Genomic DNA, 17,907 nt, shown 5'->3' with positions numbered 1-17,907 from the left:
CAGCAGCCTGGGCCCGGAGGTCGTACACAGGAAAAGTCCATTATCACTCAAACTAACTAATGGAGGAGTGGGGCGACTTCAAAACCAAAAAGTGGGGAAAAACGAAAAGAAAACAAGAGAGAGAAAGATGACGCACAATAGTACAAAGCAGTGTTTCTTTTAATGGAGTTCATCAATAATGTTACATTCCCTGACTTTATTGTTGAGAGAGTAGTCGTATTATCAATCCTAGACATTGGGCAGAAATTAAAAGGCCTTTTTTTCCCCCTGCAAGTGCGTGTGTGTTATTTATTTTTTATCAAGAATCAATGCGAAACAAATGTTTGGCAACACGCTAATGATATCCTGCGTCTCTCTGGAAGAAACCCTCTCTCCCTTTCTCTCTCTCTCTCACTCTCGCCACCAGGACTAAACCCGCAGCCAGTTTACATTCAGACGGGTGCGCTTGTTTTATATAAACAGACAGCCCTTGTGGCAAAGGGGTTTGATTAGGGGGAGGCCCACAAATCCCATTAAAAGTCCATTGGGCCCTTTGCTCAGTGTTTGTTTGAAGACAGGAAGAGTAACAAGGGAGGAGGGAGGTGACAGGCAGTCTGTCGTTGATGTTGTTTTTCCGCGCCATGTTTTTGTTTGAAGAGCTGACGGAGAAAGAACAGATATCATCCAGGCTTGATACTCTTCATGAGAGCGGGGATTCAAAAGCTACCTCTCCAACATGAATGAGTCACTTCTATTAACACTATATGAATGATGGGTAGCTTCCTTTACGTGTTTCCATCTGTAGGTTTTGGCTACAATCAAATTATACAATTTTCCCCAAAAAATGAACTAATAATTAAATCCAGTACTCTTTGAATAGTCACAGTTAGCCTAGCAGCTCCTTGGTCTTGGCCGCGAGCTGTTTGTCAATGTCCGCTGAGATGTTGTCCGACATCTGCCCGATCTGTGAAGACAGTCGAGGAGGGAGATGGAGAGAAAAAAAAGGTGCAATTATTTTGAATTCACCGTTTTGGGGGCTCCATTCAATACCTACAGCTGTGATGTGACAGAATGTGAAACCGACTCATTATGAACTTCTCACTTTTGGTGCTGCTTTTGGAAAATTACAGTAAAACATGCTACCACTGGAAATGAATTATAAAAAGGAAATGACTTCATGCTCTTAGTTACAATTCTGCACAGTACTATTGGGGCCTTGGAAGCTGCGTTTGGGCTGCGGTTACAATAGTTTCAGGTCTTTTCGTAAGCTCTACTTACAAGTTGGGACATGGAAATGCACTTGTTGTTCTCTTACCTGTTTTTCTACTAGTCTTATAGTGTCCTCCGAGTGTCCTTCCTTGGCCTTTTTGACCTGCGTGACAGAATTAGACCGCACCTTCCTCAGCTGGTCTTTGGCCTTGTTGCCTAGCTGTTTGGCCAGCTTGGCCAGGTTCTCTCGGTGTTCCCGCGTTACTCTGCGGGCAAAGGGTGGAGGGAGTAGAGGTAAGATTGAAGATGACAGAAAAAAAAGAGAAAAAGAAATCCAGAAGGTAAGGACCCCCCAGGAGACAAGTTAAATGGATTATGCAGTATAAGGATCCCCACACACGCACACGCCATGCTCTTTTGTATGCAGTTTGAAGATATTACAAAGGATGATTTTGTTTGTACAACAGGGAAAATGTTCAAGATGTTGTCAAGCAAAAAAATGTAATAAACTATGGTTTAATCAAACAAACAAACAAACAAACCTACCTTATTCTACGTCTGACAACAATCACTTTGCGAGGTCTTCGATCAGAGCAGAGATGTCCATCATCATCCCAACAACTTTGTATTCACTTTGCATTTGTTAATCACTCCGAAAAATCCCACTTCCCATTTTTTACTCTCCTTTGTTTGTCCTTAATTGGCTTATTTTTTCGTTGTTTTTGCCCCGGGGACTATTTGCAAACAATCCAAGTGCAATGTCTATTTACCACAAACAATACGGCCTAATTACTGATTCCAGGGCCAATCAAGAGGAGCGCCTTCTCTTTGGAAATGCAAATGGAGGCTTGGAGCGTGCAGAGACTGATTGCAGGGGGAAAGCAGTCTGACTCTTGTCTCCCTCCTCTGCCAGACTAACACCTGCTGCTCCTTGGGGTGCGCGCGCACACACACACGCACATAAAACACAGGCCGGAATTTATGCATGTATAGATACGTGCACATGTGTGTATATGACGAAAAATGAAAAAAAGAAACATACTGCATATACACACAGAGGGCTTTAGTGAGTGAGTGACGGATAGTTGTGTGTGTGGTTGTTTGACTTGGCAGAGAGAAACAGAGGGAGAGGTCTAGACAGAGTGAAGTGTGAGGAGACAGGCAGTCCCTTCAACACACTGGGGGTCCCTATACATTTACAAACTCAAGTCAAAAAATCTGTCAGTTACAGTTCAGACCACAGGATTTATTAATGGGGAGAAATTGGAAACGATGGGTGAAACTTAGGTGTAAGGTCATGCTGTGAGCATTGGGAAAATGGCCTTTTTAGCATATCAAAACATCATTTCAAATGCCTATCACCGGTTAACTCAGCATAAAAGAAGATGTCTTCAAAGGATATATCCTGTCTACATACATTTTTAAAAATGAATAAAACTTTGAAATTTGAAATTGATTGATCAAAATCGCAGAATTGTTCCAGAGGGTGTAAAAGTATATATATATATACAATACAATATATAAATAATTGTATTAAACAATTGGAGTGGGAGGAAGATGAAAAGTAAAAGTGAAGGAAAAGACTGAAAAGAAGGAAAGTGCTAAAAGCAGAAAAGTGTGTGTGTGTGTGTGTGTGTGTCAGCAGCAACAGACTCACTTGGGAACGGGCACCCTTATGATGGTTCCATCCACCTCTGGGTTAAGGTTCATGCTACTCTCTCTCAGGGCACGGGTGGCAGCCGCTGTAGCCTGGGGGAACACACACACACACAGAAACAACACACGCACATACACACACACACACACACACACACACACACACACTAGTGTGAATAGAAAAACAGTGTTACAACTTCAGGTAGTGGCTCAGCTCCAGCTGGCAATCATTAAGGTGTTGTGGTGTGTATTTGGGTGTGGTTTGTGTGTTTGTGTGTGTGTGTGTGTGTGTGTGTGTGTGTGTGTGTGTGTGTGTGTGTGTGTGTGTTTCGGGGGAAGCCCATGCAGTTTGGAAGTGCCTTGGGCCACTGTCAGCGCTTGGCCCTGTGGGACAGAGCTGAGAGGTTGCAGGGCAGGGCGTTGACCCACAGTGACCTCACCGGAGAGTCTGCTTGTGCTTGTGTATGATATATGGATACACACACAGACACAACACACACACATGCTTTTGAGTTTTTATGTGTTTATTTATTTAGAATGGTCCTTTCAATATGAAAGCAGCTTTTGGCTTGTTAATAAAGATGGAAAATGGGGACTGTTCTTGAGGTGATGGGTTCAATCATAATTACACATGAACATGTTGAACTTGATTCACTTTAAGATAGAGTAAACACTTTTCTTGTAATGCAGTCAGACTTTGCAGGTGGCCAGCTCATTACCTTATACGGGGGTGAAAGGGAGGTCTAAACCCTTATGGAATTAATCAATACGGTAGAAGGCAGGAGGTCAGGAGCATTAAGATTACAGGTGATGAAAGGCATTGCCATCCTTATGGTCTTTAAGAGATAAGTGTGCTTTCTTTTGACATGATGGAGGGGCAATTTCATTATGACTTTTTTGCATGTTGTTGTTTTTTTTATAAATCTAAAAGCCATAAAGACCGATCTTTTATAATAAAAAGGATAATACTATGTAATGAATAACTGACACATTTATTCACATTGAGGACAAAAGGGAACATGTATGTTTCTGCTGTGCATTGAGCAACTACATCAACATAAGTTAATTAATTAATAATAAAATAAAATAAACATGGATTTGGGACACAGGATAACTCCTGCCTCAGACAGATTTGTAATAACTATCACTAGAAATAAAAACAGAAACAACAAAAACATTTGCATCTACTACGACGTTATGTAAAATGTCTTATCGAGGAAGAAATAAAATGCATATTGTTTTTCCCAAACACCACCTGTCATCTTTGTAAAGGGTGAATATAAACAGAGGGAAATGAAAGAAAGAAGAAAGAAGTGTTGGGAGGGAACAAAAGATCCAATGTCAATGTGGACGCTGGCTGGGGAGGCAGGCAGCTGTGGTGCAAATGCTGAATAATATCTAAACACAACACAGGATCACACAAAAAATGTTCCTGAGGAGTGTTGGTCTACAGCCACACAATACTTTGATAATATCAGTAAGTTGATGTAGTGGCTTCTTTGGAATTGTATTCATATTTGTTTGGAAGGCATGCAGGACAGCAGGCAGGCAGAAAGGAGAGCTGCTTGCATGCGACTCAATGGGAAATATTAAAACAGCATTGACATATGTGAAACATAAAAACTTTATCCACCATGTACAACACAATCCTTCAGTCCAACAAATACGACACGAGAAGCAGAGAGCTACAGTTAAACAGTGCATGCAGGCAAGGGGGAGGAAGCCAAATCCTTTAAATGACTGAAAACAAAGGCACACTCCTCAAAACCGATGCTGAAACCGCATGACAATCCCCTTAGCTGGGCTTTATAAAGTGTGCTAATGTGCAATGTGAGGGAAAGGAGCATGACATTTCCTCTTTTTTTTTTTTTTTTACCCCTTTCTACTCTACTCCCCTTACTCGACAGCTCCTTCTGGCCTTTTCCGCTGGGGAAAAGAAATGGCAGGGAGATTAAAGGGCTTTGTTTGTGTGCGTTAAATTAATTCATGAGGTTTCTTTTCTTTTCCTTTTGTTAAAGTCATCCGGAGCACAGGCCCTCTGGTCCATCTCTTTGAGAGCGGGGTTGATAGATTCAGCCCATACCTATGTTTGATTGTTCTCAGCATCAAATTCATCAGCGTTTCCCCTCCCCGAACGACCACTCCGGTGGCTATGGAAAAACAAGCCGAATTTCTGTGCAAAGAAAAAAGTAGCGTGCAGGTTCTGGTTAATATGTTGGAGAGGAAGAGAAATTATACCGAAGTTTCACATCAAACGCACGATGGACCCGGTTCAAAGCAAAGAGGAATGTGTGTGTGTGTGTGTGTGTGTGTGTGTGTGTGTGTGCGTTCCCGCATGTTAAAAAAAAAAAAAAAAAAAAAAAGGGGGGAGACCTGAAGAAAACACGTTACGAACAAAGTGGTGGGATGCTTCAACACACACACACACACACACACAACCACATTGCCTCCTGATCTAAGCATGCTGGTCGTTGTTGCAAGTTCCACCGTGCCTTCCCAGGCTACTCTTAATGAATGACTGGAAAACAATGGCAGGGCCTCTGGAGTGCCTGGTAATGGATAGGCGTCATTATAAGCCTATTAGCTCTGGGTACTGAGGACTCACCTCTGAATGGGACATGGGTAACGTAGTAGGGTATGACAGGGTAGCATGTGTGTGTGTGTGTGTGTGTGTGTGTGTGTGCGTGTCTCTCAGCGTGTGTGTGGTCTGTGGTCAGGAGTTTTTTTTCTGGGAAGGAAATGGGACTCATAAAGACTATTCAGCATGATTCAGGTTAAAGACTGGATCTCCAGATTTGAGATGCTGATAAAAAGTTAGTTGTGCACGTTGTTTTGTGATAAGCGTAACAAGGTGAACAAAGAGGTGAAACCACACGTCACACAGGTTGACAAAAGGTGACCGGTAAGAAAATACAACGTGGTGGAACATGGTTTCTTTTTTGTTGTAACCGACAGGTGGTTCTCCAAACAAGTGGTTCCCTACTGTCTTTGACATGTAAATCTGCATGTATACTTATTGGAAGGAAGGTGTCACCTCATCTCTGCATTTTTACATGCTGCAGACATGTCTCTTGCTTTTGGTTATTTATTTACACAAAGACTATTTCAGTCATATAGGTATTGAACAAGCGTTTCACTATAGGATGTATATAACTGTGTAGTTTCAAAATGAAACATCTGAACTTGAATCATGAGAGGAGGAGAAGCTATTAAAAAAAAACATGATGACATGGCTAATGAGACCAAAGAGAACTACATCATCAGTCATAGATGTATGACTGCATCATGTTGTGTTAAATCCCCTCAAAGGAAAAAAGCCCATTTAGATAATCCAGACCAGCAGAAAGGTCTGGTCACTACAATGTTAGTTGCCCCCATGGACAAGGTTTATTTCTGGTGTTCTGATTAGTACAGTGTTATATCATCTAAGAAGGAAAAGAAGGGAGAGAAAAAGAAAAATAATCCATTCCTTCCTAACCTGGGGGTAAAATTAGGTCATTTCCTATTCTGTGACAGCACACACACACACACACACACACACACACACACACACACACACACACACACACACACACACACACACACACACACACACACACACACACACACACACACACACACACACACACACACACACACACACACACACACACACACACACACACACACACACACACACACACACACAGTTTTAGGTTGTTATATCTTTCACCCCCAGAACAGAGGGCTGGCCCCAGTGATCAATCAATTAGCATCTGAGACACGGAGAGAAGCAAGATCGGGTTACATTTACACAGAGATGTGGGCTTAAAGAGTTCTGGACTGGCTCAGTTTCCCTTCTGTGGATACCATCTATCTGTCTGTGTTTTGGATTATTTGTAGAAAACCTTAAGTTACTGTCTGCTTGTCTGTGTGAGACAAACAGATACTCGTAGGATATGTCCATGCGTGTTTGTATGTGTGTATATATATATGTGTGTATATATATATATATATGTGTGTGTGTATATATATATATATGTGTATGTGTGTGTGTGTGTGTGTGTGTGTGTCAGTCTTACCTCTGGGAAGCCGCTCATGTTGACCATAATGAGCAGAGGTGATTTCATGGAGATCTGCCCCAGCTGGTTGAGAGGGAACTTCCCATCTTGAGTCGTCACCACAATGTGATCCAGAGCTCCTAAACAAATACGGATACATGCAATTGTTTTATTTACTTAATTTATTTACCCAAATAGTCAATTTAAAGTTTAATTTTACTGCTGCCATGTGCAATGCAGTCACCTTGATTGTGTGCATCCAGAGATCTGCAGGCCAATTTTATCAACCAATACTGAATATATTAGCATTTATAAACTTACGTGACATTGAAAATAGTTTTGTAGTTATATGTATACCTATATTTGCATATATTTGTTATTTGCAAAAACGTTAACATGTCAACCCCTACTGTTAAAAATATAAATGTAATGTGGTCTTTTATCAACTGTTGCTGCTGTTTTTGACAATAAAGTGTATTGTTTATCTGTAAAAATATCTTTATGAAGACAAATCTTCATCACAAAATGCTTGTTTGTGTAATGCATTTATGTAAAATAGTGAAAGTTAAACAAGATAGTGTATTTATTTATTTATTTATTTTGTAAAAAGGAGGAGTCACTGATTCTGGAGAACGTGTGTTGTCAAAATCATTTTACTGTAGGTCAAAAATCTGTGACTATCTCCTAACAATTGGCTACCTGTCCCTAAGTGTGCGCTGAAGGTAGGATGTGGATTAACACCAGATTTATTTTTCTTCCTGCACACACAATACGGACAGGTCGCGGATCGTGTGAAAATATTCACTGATTTAAAAGAAAAAGTTAATTTGACAACAAGCGTTCACAAATATAAAATCAATATCGGCCCCCAAAAATCCAGCATCGGACGAGCTGTGGTTTGGTAGATTTTCCGGTTTGACGACAATGTTTCCATGCAGAGCTACTATGAAAGGAAAAACATACAGTCAATCATCAGACTTAACAAATACACAACCAGACAGACAGATGGATGGATGTGCAGCAGGAGCCACAAATTGCATTAGTAAGAAAAAAAAATTTGAGATCACTGTCAGCCTGTTAAGAGTTTCCATGATCCATTGTCTCCCCTCGCTGTCAAACCAGAGAGCGGCAAAGGTCAAGTTTGCCAGTATGAGTTGACTTCTGTCCCCTCCTCCCTCTCTCGCTCTCTCTACTCCCTCACTTCGCCCACCCGCCCCTCTCTCCCTTTCCTCCCATCTGGCTAACCTCAGACGCAGTTGTTTCCTTGTTCTCCACCTTCTGCCTTACATCACTCGCTCACTGCTTGCCCATTGGGGGGCTGTGCTGGTGGTGTGTGTGGAAAAGGGAGGTGAAGGGGGAGGAGGGGGGAGCCGATGGTGTAATTTTTCTCTATATGAACAATTTATCATACGACTTCAAGGGCAGCAAAAAAAAAGAGAAAAAAAAGAAAAAGAAAATAGATGTTCCGGTCAGAGTGAGATAAGATTTTATTTTAAAGACTGCAGCCCAACTGGATTACCGTCTACCTGCCTGCCAATTATTCTGTCTGTCTCGCTGACGTCAAACATCCATTCGTGTACAGCTTCTAAACCTGCGTGTCCAGCTGTCCGTGCCCCTGTGTGCATTACGCAGTTCATAACACAGAGTTCATGTTCATTGTTCATATTAGTGACCTTCTGCTTGTCTGTCTGCGTTACCTGCGCCTTGACAATGAGCACCTACACATCTGTTAGTACTTTCAGAGGGCAGACAGACCAAACAGACAAGTCATTTCCCCAGCTAGAAAAGGTCGAGGGGCGAGGAGGGCTACGGTTGGCTGAGAGAGAAGAGGTAGGCCAGAGGAGGATGCCAGAGAAAGCCCTTGCCAAATTATTCTTTATCAAAAAATGACACACACTATAGAATTGAATACATATGATATAAATGTTCCACACACTTTTACATTTTTTTGTAGTTTTTGTGGATAATTATCCAACTCTAAAGCCCAGGTAAACCCAAATCCACAGAATCCTTCTAATTATGTAATTTGAGGAGTTAATTGCATGATTATAAGCGTCTGAAAAGAGTACGGCATATTTACCAATACAAATTAAAGATATTGTTACATTTAAATCTAATAAACTTTACAGAAATTCGGTTAAGATGAGACAAGCTCTGCTCTGTTTCTTATGACACAATAAGTATTTTTAACCAATCAAGGCAGTTCTCTGCCCAAACATTCTATAAAAAAAAACAATGACTGTTGCCATGGAGGCCACGCCAACACAGTCCTGTCAAAAGGTCTATACAGTAAAAAAGCTGTTTTTTTAAACTAAGTTTTTAATCAATATTTATGTTTATATTGATTTTCAATACGATTTTTGTGAAAGCCTTGTGAGGCACCCACCTTTGATATCATACATTGATTAGACCAAGTTTCTAGAGGCCTTAAACATGCTGGATTATTCGTAAACCTTGAGATGTACACAATGAATCAATATTCACATTCATATAGCCTGTATATCTCTGCACTAGGATGTTTTACTCACACTACATACGCTGGTGTTCACAAAAGGCTCACAAAGAAATAGTTGTTTAGAAGTGTATGCTGATAACTGCAGCTGGACATTATCTGTGTTCAGCATCAGCCAGCTGGTAAAAGGTCAAAGAAAAGCAACATATCCTGGGGCTGTAACACGTAGGATGAGCGGTCGCTCTTTTTCAGCAGAAATGTGGGTAATAGTTGGGTAAGTTTAGCTTTAGGATTCATAAATGTGCCAGCATCATGTGGTTGGTCTGTTCGTCATTATCACCACATACATACAGTACCAGCTCAACTCTATCTAGAAGTTGGATCCAGATCGAGGTGGTCTCTGTGTGGTTGTTTGAACTGCACCTAGCTTGAATGTCACTCAGCGTTACAAACTGTGAACAAACTCTGATATATCAGCACCTTTTCAGTTGATATGACAAACTTGTTAGCATTGTTTATTTACACATTAGACACTAGCAGTTACATAGAAACATTAGCAGTTGTGTGTCGTACCACCTGGCGAACGCAAGTTAAACATTTTTATTCTGTCTTTGGTCTCCACCAACTCCTGAGGGAAGTATATGGCTTGTTAGGTGCTACATTCTCCGCTATGTTTGCAAACTTTGTCTGTGTGTCTGGTATTTTATAGTGTAAAAGTAGTACAGATTGTTTTTAAGAGCCTTCCTGCTGAAATAGCTACCCACTGCGATTGGAAAAGATGGCAAGAGCAGAGCATGAGTGAGAGTGAATCCAAAAAGTAAAGTTGTGGACCGTAAAAAAACCGAAACAAGCGGAAACATGCAGAAATGGGAGGCAGGTGAACCACTGAGTGTGGTGATAATTACCTGTGGGAACTATTTCTTGACCAGGAGCAGTCACGGAAAATCCGAGGAGTCATTGGCCCAGCAACTTGCCATTTACACTTTTTTTTTTTTTTACAGATTAAACAAAAGACATATGAGGTGTTAATTAGTAACCCCTAGAGGTGATGGTAGGATTTTGTTTGTTATGTTAGGCTAAGCCAACCGGCTTGCTGTGTAGACATAAATTCAACAAAAAGACATGAGTGGTGATAAACGTTAAAATGGTTTCATTGTTCTCTTCCAACTCTGGGCAAGAAAGCAAATGTGTCATTCCCAAAAAGACAAACTATGCTTTTAATCTCCAACCTCTCACCTTCAACTTGGAAGACCTCGCTGCCTGAAAGAATATTACGGTATAGGTTTTGTTTTTTAATGTCTCAATCTACTCTGTCAAAGCTAGTTTTCTTGTGTCTGACAAACCACAATAAAGTGACCAGGGGGGGGGGGAATCGCTGCTTTCTCTCTGCATACATCTCTAACTTCCTGCTATACGGTATAGTTGGCACATGCAAACAAGCACATGCACACATACAGTATGCATTCGTGGCAACACACACCAGCACATACATACAATCATATCAGCACATACACACACACACACACACACACACACACACACACACACACACACACACACACACACACACACACACACACACACACACACACACACACTCATAAGTTTAATTAGAGCCAGATGAGAAAGTCGTGGAACAAACACATATACTCGCATGAGAAACACACACATACACACATTCGGACAGCTGACGTCATCCCATTCCACCATCTCATCTCTGTCAGCTCTAAGCTCTGCTGCCTCCCTGGATTACTGTGCAGCTGGACAGAGGAGAGGAGGACGGAGGGACCGAAAGGAGACACAAAAAATGACAAGAAGTAACGCAAGAAGGACTGTGGAGACGGAGGGAGTGTAGAAAGGGAAGTCTTGAAAATTCTTGCCCTGTGAACAAATGTTTTCCCTGTAGGTCAATAAGAAATCTGAATTCAAAAGCATGAGTTGAGGCCAAAGTATTATAAGGCTGGGAACTGTTGGAGAAAAACTCTCTTTTTTAAAGAGTAAGTAATGGAGGGATTAAGGGAGGGATGGAAGATATGAGAATTATGATTCAGACCCAGATAAAATTGCTGAATGATGAGTGAAAGGAAGGACAAAAGCCGAGGGGGGGGAACAATATGAAGAACCAAAGAAAAACATTTGGAGGAAATCCACTAAGACAAGACATTGAGGTGTTATCCATTCAAATATATTTTTAAAAAAAAGATTAAAGAGTGCACATGCTGCGGATCGAATGTCAGAGAAAGTGCACTTTTTTCGTCTGAGGAGGAAAAAAAGAAGTAAAAGCCCTCAGACACTTTATAAGTTTGAAGTCTGAATCCGGCGGCTGCCTCCTCCCTAGGGAGCTTCCATTACACACCCCACCTCTGCCCAGCCCCCATTTGTTAGAACCCAGAGCCAAGGGGTCATGACCTGGATGTAGTTGGGGAAACAGAGGTCAAACTGGGGTCAAGGTAATGTCATGGGGGGGGGGGGGGCTCTAAGCCCTGGGGCGATTTGTCAGGTAGATGCAAACACAGAAAGAGACTTACTGACTTATATATGCATACATTCTTAAAAAAGTGCCGTTAAGAAAGAAAGGCATCGATGATGACAGCTGACAATGCACCATCCATGTACATACATCATGTGGTGTTGTTAGGTTTTTCATTTTTCAACTGTGCTTAAGATAAACACTCCACCACACATTTTATTGGGGCATAAGTGATCATTGAGAGTATTGTGTTCGAGGGATTCTTGTTGTGTGACTAAACTTTGTAGTTTTTAGGAATATACTGCATAGTCAGCAGTGGCGAAGTGGGTATGGCGGTCGTCCACTGGGATGTAGGGTCGGTGGTTCGATCCCCCGTCTCCCTGCCACATGTCGAAGTGTCCCTGGGTAAGACACTGAACCCTAAATTGCTCCCGATAGTTAGATTGCACCCTATATGAAACAATCTAAAGCGCCTACTGGTCTGTGAAAAACCAGGGAAAAGCGCTATATAAGTGGAGTCCATTTACCATAGTATGCCTTTAAGTGATTAACATTTAAAACTCGAGAGTCAATGTATTATTCATGCGTTTTCTACAGTTCTGTACTTGCGACTTTAAAGCTTGAGAGACAAATATAGCACGATGTTAAGTAGACAAAGGCAGATGCACACATCATGAGAGAAGTGCTGACTACCTGGCGAGGTTCGGATGCTGAGGTTTCGAGTGAGGTCATCTTTGAGCGCGTTGAGCACAGCCGTCATGTCCTCCTTCACTTCATCCAGACTGATGATGTCTTCCACCAGAGTGGTATTGATGTTCACCTTAGCCGATTGGCCCTTTGCCTTGGCTGGGGAGATGAAAAGAGAGAAACAATGAACGCGCTGAAAGGGAAAGTGGAGGGACTCACGTCAAAGACAAATGATATTTAATTAAAAGGTGGAGTCAGCAATTTCTTGAGAATGCTTGTTGTCAAAATCACTATTTGTCAAAATCAGTGAATCTCTCCTCATGATCCGCTACCTGTCCGTACTGTATGTGAAAAGAAGAAAAATCAGGTGTGATCCTAGGCTCTGTAAACTGGTGTGTAAACAAAGAGTATGTTAACAAAGGGGGCCACCGTAGCTGGCAACATACGCGTTTACAGAGCCTAGGCTGTGTATTAACACCAGATTTCTTTCGGTTCTTAAGGAACGTAAGGGTAGCGGATCGTGAGAAGATATTTTGACAACAAGCTTTCTCCAGAATCGCTGACAACACCTTTTTAAGTAAGGCCAAATCCGTGACAACAGAACCAGAAAAGGTTGGACAACACAACACGTGAACCACTCCAGTCTAGGGCCCGACCGATCGATTATCGCATATTTCGGAATTATCGGCTTTTTTTTTTGCCGATTTTGGCCGATTATTTTTTTTTTTTTTTCAAGCAATCATGTGTGAAATGTATTGCTGCCCTGGAGGTAGCCTAAATGAATAGCATTAATGCTATAGCCTATTTACAGCAGCAGCAGATGTGTTGTAATACATTGGATTAATTTACACTTGACAGTTCCCCCTGCAACCAATAGCAGAGGCATTGGTCATCGCTTGACTGTTAATAATAATAATAATTGATAGAATGTATATGGTGCTTTTTTGGAGGTCATTCAAAGACACTTTACATCATAGAGAATCATACATGTAGAAAAAGAAAACAAAATATCAGAAAAAAATGGAGTTTGAATTGGAGTCAGGTGTCATTATGCTTCCTTAAAGAGGTGAGTTTTGATTTGACTTTTGAATGAGTTTATCGAGTCTGCGATGCTGATGTTTGGGGGGGAGGGAGTTCCAGAGGGTTGGGTGCAGTAAGATAAAATGCATAATGTCTGAATTTAGACATATTTGTTACACTTTAATTTTTTAGACAACGCGTATTGCAATAAAGAAAACATTCCTGTACATATTTTCAACAGTAAAAGGTATATATATATTTAAGGGTTCAAAAAAGTAATTTTTCTCAATATATATTTTGGGGATTATTTATTTTTTTAATCGGCCGATTAAATCGTAATCGTAATTTTTCTCTGAAAATAATCGGCATTGGCACTCCAAAATCAATATCGGTCGGGCCCTACCCCAGTCTATGGAATGACCTCACTGACCTTTTGATTTCTTGGTGGCATAGAGCCTGGCGCACGTAGCGGCGGGGTGGCAGGCGTTGTCAGGGTACAGAAGCGGGGCACGGACCCTGGAGACAGTCGCCAGGGGAGACCTGAGCTGCCGCGCCAAGTGCTGACACAGCAGTGGCCGCAGCAGGCTCAGGTGATTCAAAGCCATAACTGTCAAGAAAAGAAGTGAGAGCAGATTTAAAAAAAAAAAGTTTGTTAGAGGGGAACGCATACACAATGGTTAGGAGGGACAAAATTATATGATTCAATAAGAATAGAAAATGGATAACATATCAGCTAAGGGTGGAGTAAAATTTCATATCAGCCAGTAGGAGGTAGGCCTATATATTGTTTAACTCTACAGTATAATAGTCTCTCCTACTCTTTTTTCTTTCTTTCTGTGTTTTAACCTTTATTTTTCTGTTTGAAGTAGATAGAGAGCGAGAGGGGGGATGACATGCAGTAAAGGTTAACAGGTCAGATTCAAACCCGCGACCACTACGCCACCGGAGCGCCCCAGTCTCTTCTACTCTTGACAAGTTTATAATAAGTTTAGAACTCAATCAAGTCAGGCCCTATCTTTTCTTTGCGTTGTCAACAACATCTCTTTGCAGCCTCTAGCTGAAACAAATGCACTCCAACTCCAAAAGTCCTACAATAAATCCAGCCTAATGGTATTTGTATTAACATCATTGCCATTGTTGGAAGGCTGTGGATATAGCGGTGCTGTTGAAAACGTGTATTGCATTATACTGGGGTGGGGTGGACAAAATAACAAAAAGCACCTGTCTGTTTAATGCAATACAGTTAAACAGAACTATGAGCTTGCCTGCTCTGTGTTCCATCCATTCCAAGTTATGACTAATAGCAACTTTCAGTTTTGTGTTTGGCATGTCGGTGGTGGGGTGACTCTTTTGCTTACACTTGGATCCCGGATTACAACTACTCATTAGTTTCATTATCCATTTATCTGCCAATGGAGCTCTTTTTTCCACATAGAGAGAATGTGGCATGCCACAGCAGGAGAAGCACGAATGTGATTAATACATTAATAACGGGTTCACGATGAGGTTATTTTAATTGGTTTCCGGTATTGTGATGGCTGGCTCGCTGGCCTGACTGAATAGTAAAGGGCACCTAATGGAGCTGAGAACACTTTCTATGCTAATCAATGAATTGTTTGGTCAACAATATGCCAGACATCATGAAAACTGCCTGCTGCCATTTCTGAAAGCCAAAAGGTGATGCATTTTTGTCTGAGCAACTCTCCTACTTAGAAAAATTGCATTTTCTTTTAAGTAAGACAAAAAAACAAACTGAAAATGGTGTAGCTGAAACAGGAAAATTGTTTTGCTTTTTCTCCTCCGAAAATTATTGACTGATAAACGGAAAATGGTTTCGAAATTTGAGCCCAGACCATGCCATTTCAAATAACATTTGTCAGACAATTCAAAGCCCAAAGTAGGAGGAAGAAAAGAGGCAGTTCAACTTCCTGCACTCAACTCTACACAGGCTACATTACATGCAATTACACTTAAGACACAAACATTATTTTTCTCTTCCTCTTACGCGCACTAATCCATAGGCCAAAACAGTCTACACTCACAGCCCACGCAGTTTCTAGGAGCATTCCTGAAGGGGAAACTCCCATTCAAAAAGGTTTTTTTTCAAGAAAATAAAACAACAATATGAGTGTGTGAACACTCCTTTTCCACAGACTAAACCACCTCCCACCTCGTAAAGCGGCCCTCTATGTGTGTGTGTGTGTGAACTGTGTCACTGAACCTCGGCGCGCACACAAGCGCAGACAATCTCTGCGATATCCAAGCCCACAGACACAAACACACGCTAAAGCCCCCGTCTTTCACAGTCAGTGGCTGTGAACGGCTCGCGGTGTGCAACAGCCTGACTGACATGCTCTATTGTCTGCTGTGTATTTATAACTGTAAGCTGTTAGGGAAAACAAACCACACAGCTGCATTACAGACAGTTTGCTCACTCGCGAATGACAAGAACTTTCAGGATTCAGTTGAATGTTGGGTGATGTGATTTGATCGAGGTATTTTATTCTTTTTTTTTTTGCGATCTGGATCAGTGAATTGACACTCATATGTGTGAATAGGAACATGTCAAGACTGAACACAGTACTGCTTGCCATCATAGGAGATCAAAAGTTATCCAGATGTTTAAGAATGTTGAAAGAACAGCATTTGATTCTATGTTTTCATGTACTTTCAGCTAGATAATGACTGATATTGACAGATTCCTTTACATGTAATGTAAGACTTACTTGATCTTTTACTGGTCATACATATTGTTCAAATGAAAAGGAAAGGAAAGACTTCTACTTATTTGGCCAATTTTGTTTTTAAAATGCATTTCTTGTGCAATAATTGTAGATTGTATAAACTCCTCCTCAGGTCATTTCAGGTCCAAACATCCCAGATACAATACTGATCAAAGTGTCTGCAATGGTTGCTAAGGCCATACCCACTAACTCCCGGTTTTAAAATAACAATGACTCCAGATATTAACCAAAAATCCAAACATAGTCCAAATGACAATATTTAGGCTAGCCTGTGGACCACCACCTACAATATAAACCCTTAAACAGGCTAAAAGCATGGCTGGCAGCTTTCCTGACAAGCTGATGCGATACGGCGCACTGTGGCGGAGCAGATACGCTGAGATGTGGGACGCTGACGGATCTCTTTAGAGTGGAAGTCGAGCAGAAACAGTGTAGCACAGGTGTTCAGTGGGATACTGTAGCCTCATATCCTGTCTGTCTCAAACACAGCAGCAGCTGCAGCCACACACCTCAGCTGGTGAGCCCGCATGATCTCTCTCTCTCTCTCTCTCTCTTTTGCACACTTTACAGGTTGAGCAGAAAATAATACAGAATGCTATCTGATCATTCTCGCCTATAGCTCTGCCCATTCAAACAAACAGTTGAGACTAAGCAACCAATGCTTACTTTACATTTCAATGAACCGCTCAATCATTTATTTTTTATTTGAGTGAGTCAATAAAGTGGCAGAAAATAGTGAAACTCATGGTCTCTCAACTTCCTAGAGCTAAAGGTTACATGTTCAAACTACCTTTTTATGTCCAGTGAGCAGTCCAAAATTCCAAACATAAATTCAATCACACACTCCATGTTCAGTATTTATTTGTCTTTGCACTAGTTGTATTACTATTCCAAATCCCTTGCATGTCTACACATAATAATTGATCAATAAAGCTGATCTATTTTGTGTATGGGTGATTGGGATTCAAATGCTACAGAACGTAAGTATAGTCAAGTATCTTCATTCATATAGAAACATTAACCATCAAATGTTTGTAATTCTTGCTAGACAATTTACTTTTTAGCTGATTATTATCTATTTAATCCGTCAATCGTCTGATATTTGCTGTAACTGGTAAACAAATCATTGAAATAACAATATGTGGGCATCTGGCTTGACTGACTGGATCTCAGTGCATCCTCGGTGTGTCTGATTTCATACAATGAAAATGATTTCTTCTCATGCCAGTCATTCTGTTGATTCAGAGCGGTTTTGTTAAGTGGAGTTTTGCATGAAACAGAAGGCTGAACCATGGACCTACTAATAAAGGCTCTACATGCGTATTGCTATATTATTGACAACAGTGCAAACATATTTAACATAGCTGACTGGTCCTACAACTTTAGACTGGTAAATAAGCGTGAAGGTCGATGCTGTTATGGGGGCGTGCATATAATATACAGTAGCCTATATTTTCGTCGTATTCTGCACGCTCAACGGGAGAAAACATGAACTACAAACGCGTAGTTGCTAAATACAATACTGCCATTAATAAAAATTAAATTAAAAAAGAACTGCGTACTTACTTGCAGTTGTACAGTCTTCAGAGGAGCATGTTAGCTACGGGAGAAAAAGCCACATTTAACATGTGTGTCGACATCATTACGCGT

General features: G+C 41.1%; 1 protein-coding gene across 1 annotated transcript; it reads right to left on the bottom strand.

The window, feature by feature from the left end:
- Positions 1–172: 172 nt before the first annotated feature.
- On the bottom strand, positions 173–17,895 carry mrrf (mitochondrial ribosome recycling factor). Its single transcript, XM_080046294.1, has 7 exons — positions 17,824–17,895; positions 13,944–14,120; positions 12,500–12,652; positions 6,906–7,024; positions 2,846–2,937; positions 1,295–1,454; positions 173–943 (listed from the first exon to the last, which is right to left on the bottom strand). The coding sequence occupies exons 2-7, from the start codon at positions 14,116–14,118 to the stop codon at positions 866–868; spliced, it is 777 nt and encodes a 258-aa protein (XP_079902420.1). The 5' UTR covers positions 14,119–14,120; positions 17,824–17,895; the 3' UTR covers positions 173–865.
- Positions 17,896–17,907: the final 12 nt, after the last annotated feature.

This window comes from Ammodytes marinus, assembly GCF_949987685.1.
Source record: "Ammodytes marinus genome assembly, chromosome: 18".
NCBI classification, from domain to species: domain Eukaryota; kingdom Metazoa; phylum Chordata; class Actinopteri; order Uranoscopiformes; family Ammodytidae; genus Ammodytes; species Ammodytes marinus.
Note: the sequence above shows the minus strand (reverse complement) of the source record. Positions and strands in the feature narration are given on the sequence as shown.

What these genes read in the sequence shown, in the direction of transcription:
- mrrf (XM_080046294.1), bottom strand. Translation starts at nt 14,118, where the DNA reads ATGGCTTTGAATCACCTGAGCCTGCTGCGGCCACTGCTGTGTCAGCAC. An exon ending in CAGCATCCGAACCTCGCCAG is followed by an intron (nt 7,025 to 12,499) that starts GTAGTCAGCACT and finishes GTATTTGTTTAG; the next exon opens with GAGCTCTGGATCACATTGTG. An exon ending in TAAGACTAGTAGAAAAACAG is followed by an intron (nt 944 to 1,294) that starts GTAAGAGAACAA and finishes CTGTCTTCACAG; the next exon opens with ATCGGGCAGATGTCGGACAA.